Genomic DNA, 9,835 nt, shown 5'->3' with positions numbered 1-9,835 from the left:
CACACAAAGCTGCTCCTTTGATTTTGTCTCCTCCTGCTTCCCGAGCTACCCAACACGTCCTTAAGATTCTTCAGGTTGCCCCAGGAGATGTGGATGACAAGGAAACAGGAAGGTCAAGGGGGGACTAATGTAGCCTTTGGCATCACAAAAGGCGAACCCTGACTCTGGGTGACAGAGGATGTCACAGGTGACACTGGCCTGGCTGCTAGGAGCACTCAGGGCTGAACCCCCTGCTTTGGCCCCCAGCCCCCTGCCCCCAGCCCCCAGCCTCTTTTCTCCCCAAGGAAAGGAAGCCATATTTGTGCCATTTGCATAAATGAGACCCTGACAAGCCAACACATTTCTTATCTCGAACTTTATTTGGCAGATGACTTTTGCTCATTTTACTCAAGAACTTCTGGGCCTGAGGCATGGCCACCCAGCATGGAAAGATTGCGGTGCTCTTGTGAGGTGTTCTTTGGCAGGTGACTTTTCCTTCATTTCCAACCAGGGGTGTGACGGGCCTAGGAAGGGTTAGTGACACCTTCTGTATCTCCTCCTCCTGGTCCTTCTGCCTCCTTTCAGAAAAGAAACCTCTGGTCATAGGGCCGTCTAGGCGACCTGGGCAGGGCTGGGGTTTGGGGACTGTCTGATGGGGTGGGGTCCCAGGGCGTCACGAGCCTCCCACTACCCTCCTGTGCCGGGGCCTGGAGGCATCAGGGATGCCAGAGGGCAGCTGGGACGAGCCGAACCTCTGCAGCGCCTCCGGCGCCTGCAGGTGCGTCTTCGGCGGCGTCGGCATGAGCAGCGCCGCCTCCTGTACAGCCGCCGCCTCCGGGAGCAGTGCCTGCGTCTGTAGTGATAGCAGCCCCGGAGCGTCCGTCCCTCCGCCTGGGACTCCTCCGCATTCGGGTCCTGCTCCTGCTCCTCACCCTGCCGCTGTGGACTTTCACTCAGACTCCTCTTGTGGTGTCGGACCATTGTGATCACAGGTCAGGCACTTAGGCTAAGGCTGCAGCTGGCTTTATGGGCAGGGGAGGAGGGCTGAGGCCTGCCCACCTGCTCTTGCTGTTGTTGGTCTGGTCTGCTGGCAGCTCTCTGGGCACTTGTATATAAAGGGGGCCCCCACTATGACTTGGCAGCCCCACCCCACCATTGTCCTCACCCTGGGCCCCCCCTCTCTGTGAAGAAAACATAGAGCAAGGGTCCGTCCATAGCCAGTGGGGCCCGGATGGGCAAGCCGATCCTTCCTGGTTCTTTGTAGCAGGTGGGACTCTTGCCAACCTTTTATTGTCCAAATCTAAGCCCTTTTCTCACCCAGCTGGTGGGAGTCCACACACAGCCATTTTTGAAGCTTCCTTATCACCTTAGAGGCTGTGCCATGGGTGGGACTTCATTATTGCTTATCTGTCCAATAGTTATTCAGTGGTTACTATATGCCGGACATTTAAGTCATTTACTTCCCATACATTTGCTCATTTAGTCCTCACTGTAATAATCCCCTTTTCATAGGGAAAACTGAGGCACAAAGAGGTTAAATGACTTCTTCAAGGTCACTGCAAATAAGGGGCTTCGGAGTCCATGCCCCTTATTTGGGGGCTTTCCCAAAGCCCTCAAGGGGGATTTCCACTCCCTCCCCGGCCCTCTGTACTTTAATGATCCCATTAAAGCGGAATCTGAATGATAGCAACTGGTTTCCCTTTCATACACAAAGTTATCCATGCCCTAAGCCCGTGAATATTACTTGGCAAAACGGACTTTCTGGGTGTGAGTTAGGGGTTTGGAGATGGGGAACTCATCCTGGGACTATCCTAGGTGGGTTCAAAGGTAGTTACATTTATCCTTAAAAGATGGGGAAAAGAGGCAGGAGGGTCACATCCTTGAGATTCTTCAGGTTGCCCCAGGAGATGTGGATGACAAGGAAACAGGAAGGTCAAGGGGGGACTAATGTAGCCTTTGGCATCATAAAAGGCAAACCCTGACTCTGGGTGACAGAGGATGTCACAGGTGACACTATGGCTGGGCTGCTAGGAGCACTCAGGGCTGAACCCCCTGCCCCCAGCCCCCAAGCCCCTTTTCTCCCCAAGGAAAGGATGCCATATCTTTTCGATTTGAAGATCCTATGCCACCGGCTTTGAAGACGGGAAGGAAGGAAAAGCTTGCTCCTGTGGTGCAATCGGTGAGCACGTGGTCCTTACCCAGCAGTGTACGTGCTGGTGATGCCGAGGCTGTGAAGATGGAAAGGGGACGTGGCTCCACCCACATCCTGATTTTAGCCCCGTTGAGCCCCATGTTGGAATTCTGTCAGATAATAAATTTGAGTTATAAGCTATGAAGTTTGTGGTAATTTGTGACAGTGGCCACAGGAAACCAATACAGAGACTTAATTTCATCTTGGTGTTCACATGCATTGAGGTGGTGACGGATTTGTCTAGCCATCTGCCATTATTGTCTGACTGGGGGCAGGAAGCCGTCTCAGATCCCCATTTAATGCCCTCACCTGAAAAGATGGTCATCCATACCAAGCTTGCAAGATTCGGTGTGAGGGCTGGAAGGGGTGAATGCACGCTGCTTCTACACTACCGTGCCTGACACAGGGAGGGCACTGGCATGTTTCTAGGTGGCCCTGTCACACTGGGGAATAAGTCTCCGCCTGGGGCTTTGCTTTGCCACCAGTGAGATTGTGAAGTGAGCCCAGTAGACCGATGTCTGAAGCATCTTGTGAACCATCTCCACGTCTGACTGGTTTAAGCCGTCAGTGTGTCACATGAGTTGAGTGGGCAGACGAGACGGTCATGTTACCATGTTTTCCCCTTCATAGGTTCAATGTGAAAGCTTAACGGAACCTGGGCAAGTGACCACCACTGTACCCAAACCAACAGCTTTGGCAAGAAAGAAACCTGTGGGCATTGGGGGGAACTGGTGGGACAGTGTTGAGCTTGAGCTGGACAATGTTTATCTGGCTCTTTGGGGCAGGGGCAAGGGAGAACAGGGTCCCCCAAGGGGCAGGGAAGGAGAAAGAGGGACAGATTCAGTGTGTAGTTGCTTCTCGCACACCAGCTGGGTACCTGGCCCGCGCAACCCTGGCACATGCCCTGACTGGGAATTGAACTGGTGACCCTTGGGCTCGCAGACCCACGCTCAGTCCACTGAGCCACACCATCCAGGGTTCAGTGGTTCATTTCAAGCTGCCAACAGAGTCATGGAGTGGACAGTTGCAGGAGAGATGCACTCAAACTAGTGTGACCTGCCTCCTGTGCCCACTGTGGGGGAGATCCATAAAGGGGTGGTTGGAGAGGCAGATTTTGATTGACTGGGTAGTCAAGAGTTTGAATTCATCGTGACAACTGTCACTTATGTCCCCCCTTCCCGGCATCACCAAGCCCTCCTCTCCCCCCGGTCCCCTTCTCAAGGCAAAAAGGACAAGAGTGGGGTTATTTTTTCAACGTTTATTGACAGGCGGCGTTGTTCGTTAGCAGGCTCCTGTTCATTTCATTGGCATGGTGGCATGTTCAAGATGTTGCGAGAGGGTCTTGTGGGCCGGTAAAATTCAGGCAGGAGTGTGGTGGACTTGCTGGCTTGTGCCTTTAGCCTCTTATCTTCTCCTACACCTCATGGTGTAGCGGCGGCAGCACACTGGGGAGCAAGATGAGGAGAAAGGAAATTTCAGGGTGCGGTGAGCCCCCAGCTCCGCCCAACTCCTCTGCTTTCCTACCAGCACGGGGACCCCCTTTACCTCTCCTCCGCCTCCGACAACAGCGCCTCCTTCGTCTGCGACATCTTCGTCTACGGCGGCGGCATCTGCTCCGGCTTGGGCTGCGGCAGCATCTGTACCTGGCCATGGTGCTGGATGGATTCGGCCTGGATGCTCAGAGCAGGGGTACCACCTTGACCGAGCCAGCCAACCTGTGAGCAGGTGGAACTTTGTGGGCTGTGAGCCAGGGGCTGGCTCCTGGGCCTTTTATAGACATAGCAGGACCCCGGGCGTTGTGAGGTCGCAGAGGTCTGCACCTCAGATGAAACCAAAGGGGTCCTGCATCATGTCCATATATGGGCATGTGGGAGGCCCTTGGTGAGGGCAGGGTGGGGCTGCCTGTGTCACTAGCCACAGGATGACTTCTCTGTAAAGATAAGCACTCATTCATTCAGTCAATTAACAAAATATTATTGTGTACCTACTAGGTGCCAGATTCTGGGCCGGATCCCAGCATACATGATAAATAAGGCAGATATGTTTTTGTCTAATAAAACTTCTAGCTACAGGAAACACTAATGAAATAGCCACACAGAATCATTGTGAAAAATGCTGACAAGAGAAACTTCAGATTTTTATGAGGGTATATGTTGGGGGGACTTGACCTCATGGGAGGCCCTGGGAAAGCCCCCTAGGCAAGTGCTGGGGAAGTGAATTCCTAAAGGCTTTGCTAGAGTTGGAGGATGGAAAAGCATCTGGGAAGGGGGAATGGCCAGTGCAAAGTTCTGAGGCAGCACGGAATGTGTGATTCCACTTCCAGGAAGTGTCCCAAAGAGGGAAATCCACGGACACAGAAGGCCATTTGTGGTTGCTGGGAGTGGAGGGACTGGGAAGTGACTGCTTAGTGGGTACAGTTTCCTTCTGAGATGGTGAAAACAATTTGGAACTGGACAGAGGTGGTGGTAACACAACACTGTGAACATGCCAAATGCCACTGACTTGTTCCCTCTGAAATGATTGGTTTTATGTGAATTTTACCTTCATAGAAAAGTTTTGAGGCCAAAAGATGCTTGGCCGGTGTAAGGAATCAAAGGGAGGCCCACAGATTTGGAGCAGAGGGGTGGGCAGATGAGACCGGACGACTCTGAGCTTCCTGCGATCTTTCCCAGGTCCCCCAGGAATTTCAGGAATACAGAGGGTAGCACTTTTTATTAGATTTGGTTACTTTCATTTTTACTGGAGTGACATTGCAGATTTGGTTACTTTTAAGAGCAAACCAAAATAAATGACTTTAGCATAGAAGTTTTATGTTTTACTTCAGAAGTCAGAGGACACTTGGATGGTCGTTAGAGTGGCCTTGTTTGGAGGTGCCCACGCTGGAGTAGTTAGGGATGAAGGGCATCATGTTTGCCAAGTGCTCGCTGGTGACCCAGAAAAGGTAGAGGAACGGCGGGTTCACATCTACACAGAGAAAGAGGCGAGGAGGGTGGTGGGAGAGGGGAGTGGGGTAAATGGAATAGAATGGTAACAGTTGACATATTGGTAACATGTCATGGAATAGAATGGTAATAGAATGGTAACAATGAAATAGAATGGTAACAATGGTCTGGGTCAGGGGGAGTTCTTTGCATAGTTCCTGCAACCTTTGAAGTTATTTCAAAATAAACCATTAAACTTTTTTTTTTAAACGGAAGGAGAAGAAGTCAGGAGGAAGGCCTTCCAGGCTGATGTAGGGCTCCACCCTTACCAAGGGCCCGGGGCTTCTTTCATCCTTCGGCTCTGCCCTCAGCAAGCACTTTCCATCCTCAAGCCTTGTAGGCCACAGTCGGGGCTGCCAGGGACGGCTTTGCAGTTGGTGTACTGCTCAGAACTCTCAGCCTAGGGATTGATGAGGATGGAAGTGCAGGCCCAGGGCCCGTAGATGTGCGTCCCCCAATATGGCTGCTTACCGTGGAAGTCTTTTTCTAATTTGAAGAAAGGCACACTAAGGACTAGCCTTGGCCCTCCTGGGAATTCCTCCATGTTTACTATCCAAGCAGGAAGTGAGAAGAAGAGGAGGTAGGTAAAGTGAGTCATTGCCCTGTGAAGAGTAATGACTATGTGAGCACCCTGCCCCTCAGGATAAAGCGGAAGCTTTTAGAAGGAGAAAGGGGTCAGTGGGTAGATAGTTAGTGCTGTTTGTCCCAGTGGGGTTACAGCCAGAACCTCCCAGAACCTCCCCACAAACTCACAGCAAGGTAGAACTCAGGGGACTTGAAACTAAAGTTCACTGAGTTACCAAGAGGGCTGTACCTGGCATGTAGTATGTTTTAACAATACATTTAAATTTTTTATTTATGCTTGGATCAGCTATGAATGATCACTCCCAATCTTGTAGCAATACTTTTTAGAGACAACCTACATGGTCCTGCAGGAGCCCCAAGAAATGGTGGAGTTTGGTATTTACCCCATTTTACAGATAAGGTGTTTGAAACATATGGGCTGGATCGCTCATTCATTCAGGTTTTTATTGAGCATCTCTTATGTGCCAGATGCTGTTCTAGGCAGAGGGAATACAGCATGAGCAAGAGAGATGAGAGTTCCTGTCCCTCGAGAAGCTTACATTCCAGTTGAGACACACAGTATTCAAGTGAGCAAATAAATGAACAAAAGACTTTGAAGTTTACCACAAATATGCATAGAATCAGTTGACGTATGAGAGAACAACTGGAAGGTGTTGGAAGAGGCCTTTCTGACGTTTGAACTAAGTGGTAAGTCGAATGGAAGGGTGATAGGAAGGAGCCGGCTGTGTCAGCTCCTGTTCAATGTGGTGTCCCTGTCAGGGAGGGAGCCAGTGGCTCTGCCCCACGCAGTCAGTCAGGATGACTGCAGCTCTGCCTTCTTGGACACGGAGCTCCCGGTGTGTCCTGGATATTCACATCCAGCCACTGGACAGAGGGAGAGAGGGTAGGGAAGCCGCTTCTTGAAAGGCCTGGGAGTCAAGTCTGTGGATTGCTGCTTCCCAGAAATGTCGTGCTGTGGACAGGGGAACGAGAATCTTTGGTGTGCTTCCCTCCCTCTGCCACACAGCTGAGGGGACACAAGAGCTGGTGGCAAGAGGAGTGGCTGGCAGGACCCTTGTACCACAAAGAGGTCTGAGAAGTTGGCTCTGTGGAGGGCACATGAGAGCTGAGGCTTGGCTGATGGGAGCAGTCTGCTGGTGTGAAGACTTAGCAGGGGCACAGGAAAAGCTCAGAACTGAAAGATGGCCTTACAGTTTTTGGGGGGGCGGGTGGACAAGCATTAAGCAAATCATCACAGAAATAGGTTCTATGTCTTGGAAGAAGAGGCCCTTGGGACTATGAAGTAGGGCGCTTGGCCTAGTCTGAAGTCAGGAGGACTCCGGGGGCCTTTTGAAATGTTGTGGTTTACTTGGTTCTCACAGCTGCTGCTACCCTAAACAGTGCAGCACTTGCCACTAACTGATACTTACTGCGTTTATTATTTGCCTCCAAGTAGAATATAAGTTCTGTGAGATCAGGAACTTAATTTTGTTCACTGTGGCAATCCTTGTACTGAGAGTAATCAGTATGTAAACCCAAATATTGTTGAAGAACTGAATGATAAATGGATGCATTGTATGAGAAAGTTCATTTGTTGTCATTTCCCAAATATTAAATTATGGTGTCATGTTTGAATTTTGAAATGTTGCAAACCCTCTCCCTGTCCTCTGCCCTGGTTCTGTTGGATACAACCCCCAGCTGAGGAACAGCATTAATCACAAAGACTCCTGTCATCTCAGCCACTCTCTGAAAGGGAAGGTTGGGTGTTACTTGTCCCCTGAGGTCCTGCTCAACGGAGCAGACGTGTGTATTGCCCCGCCCCCTACTTCTGTGATGTTACAATGCCCCCTGCCCCACCTGCCCTCTTGTTCACCTCTTGTCACCAAAGAGGTGAAGGCAGGGGTTGGAGCCAGGCAGTTAATTCTCAGGACAATGAAAGGACAATTTAGCAGTAAATTATTTACTGACGGTGTTTTAAATGTGCCGTCACATCCTCAGTTCCATTGTCAGGAATCTGTCTCGCAAAAATTCTCTTACACGTGTTCATAAAGATCTGTGTAGGAAGGTTTTCACCGGAACATTGCCTGTGGGAAGAACATAGGCAGTAAAAGGTTTACCTTAAGGAAATGGCCAGTCACTTGTCACATCCATGTGGCAGAACAGCTCGAGCTGTCCAGAAGAACCTGTGGAGGCAGGTGCACAAATGCGGGGGGGGGGGTCCGCAATACAGCAACAATAGGCAAGTTGTAAAATGTAGGGTGTCGTCCCATGCTTGTAAAAAAAGTTTTAAGTAAACGTTCATGTTTGCCTAGGAAAGAGTCCAGAATATAATACATTCGCTTAACAGTGGAGAGTAGAATAGTGGAAAGTTTCATTTTCTATTCATTTGGTATTCATTTTGGTATTGTTTGAAAATTTTTACCTAAAAAATTTTCAAGGCATTGAAAGGGCCAAGGCATTGCTAAATGTCTATGAGGTGGGGCACTTGGCCTAGTAATGGGTAATATTGGCCTAGTAATATTCAGATAATACAGTATTGGGTATTATTATTTTTCACTTTTTTTTCTGGTGACTTTTTTTCTATTACAGTAATACCCATTACTGTATTATCTGAATATTTGCTGTGTCTCATGATCCCATTTAGTTGTGAGGTTACATATTTTTTTCTTTAATGAACTTTTTCTTTTGAGAACAGTTGAAAAGTTGGTTACAGAGAGCACCCATATCTCTCCCCCACTTTCCCCCACTGATAATACTTTATTTACATCACCATGGCACATTTGTCACAGCTAAGAAACCAATGCTGGTCCGTCTCTAAACTAGGAGGAAGATGTCAGAGGGGAAGGGCTGTTCTCACCTTCTCTCAAGGACACGTGCTCTCAAGATGACTTACCATGATTGATGTTGACCTTGATCACCTGGCTGAGGTGTGTTTATCAGGTTTCTCTATGGTAGAATTACTCCTTTTCATGCAATGGTCTCTGGGTGGAAGTCACTGCGTGGCCCACCTCCATGAGGGCAGAGTGTGTACATAAAGCATTTGAAATTTTTCTGCACTGGATATTTGTCTCTTCTGCTTCATTTATTTGTTTAATCATATATTTATATCAGCCTAGACTCATGGAAATTTCACGCTTTGGGTTATAATCCAGTGCTATTTTATTGTTCGAGTTGTTCCCGTTTGGGCCATTAGGAGCTCTCACAGTTGACCCCTGTGTCCCTTTGGTCCCACCCCTCCTCCCAATCATGTGAGGGTTTGAGCATCTCCTTATTTTCAGGTCCTACGAGATGCTCCAGGCTCATGTTATATATTTCCTGTCCTAGGCCTAGTATGGGCTATTTCTCCAAGGAGCCCTGGGTCCTTTCACTGGAGAATGGTGGTGTTGTTACGGGGCGATGCTGTTTCTAGGCCTTCTTGGCTGACAGGGCAATGAAATATATATACATATATTAACCTAAGTATATCTATATCTATCTATCTATCTATGTAGATATTCTATACACGACTGTCTATTACTATTAAAATACACAAGAGTTCGTCCTGATGTCTCCAACTCTAATCCACCACCACACGAATCATGCTGGCCTTCCCCCTTGCTTAGCTGCAATGTCCTCGCCCAGTAGTGGGAACCCTGGCTTCTGGCAGTCGTCACCCATTTACCTAATTATTCCTGTTCGGTATACATGTAGTGGTCATAGAATTGTTTACCTTCACCCATAACTTCCCATTCATGAATTTATCCAATTAATATTTATGGAGTGCCCTTCGTGCTGGGCACTGATTAAGTACAGTCAACAAAACGAAGCTCCCTGCCCTCATGCAGTTTACGTCCTAGAGCAGGAGATAGAGCAGTGAGCACGATAAATAAGTGAAGTATGTAGTGCGTTGAAAGAAAACAAAAACTAGAGCAGGATGAGGATGGCCGGGCGTGCTGGGGGCGGTCGGGGCAAGAGGCAGTGCAGGTGATCAGGGCAGGCCTTGTTGATTTGCTGATGCTTGAGCAAATCATGAAGGCAGTGAGGTGGTCAGTCACATGGACATCTGGGAAGGGTGCCACAGGCAGAGGGAACAGCTGACGCAAAGGCCCTGAGTGTAGGGACGTATCTGTTGTGTTCAAGG

The 9,835-nt window shown here is 49.2% G+C and overlaps 1 protein-coding gene across 1 annotated transcript; it reads right to left on the bottom strand.

The window, feature by feature from the left end:
* Positions 1 to 666: 666 nt before the first annotated feature.
* PRM2 (protamine 2) lies at positions 667 to 960 on the bottom strand. The gene has a single exon (XM_053672135.1). It carries the CDS (start codon positions 958 to 960, stop codon positions 667 to 669), a length of 294 nt encoding a protein of 97 aa, XP_053528110.1.
* Positions 961 to 9,835: the final 8,875 nt, after the last annotated feature.

This window comes from Artibeus jamaicensis, unplaced genomic scaffold, assembly GCF_021234435.1.
Source record: "Artibeus jamaicensis isolate MK-2021 breed Jamaican fruit bat unplaced genomic scaffold, CSHL_Jam_final contig_729, whole genome shotgun sequence".
Lineage (NCBI taxonomy): Eukaryota > Metazoa > Chordata > Mammalia > Chiroptera > Phyllostomidae > Artibeus > Artibeus jamaicensis.
This window is presented reverse-complemented; position numbering and strand designations above follow the sequence as displayed.

Excerpts from the sequence above, each read along its gene's own strand:
- PRM2 (XM_053672135.1), bottom strand. The coding sequence starts at position 960 with ATGGTCCGACACCACAAGAGGAGTCTGAGTGAAAGTCCACAGCGGCAG.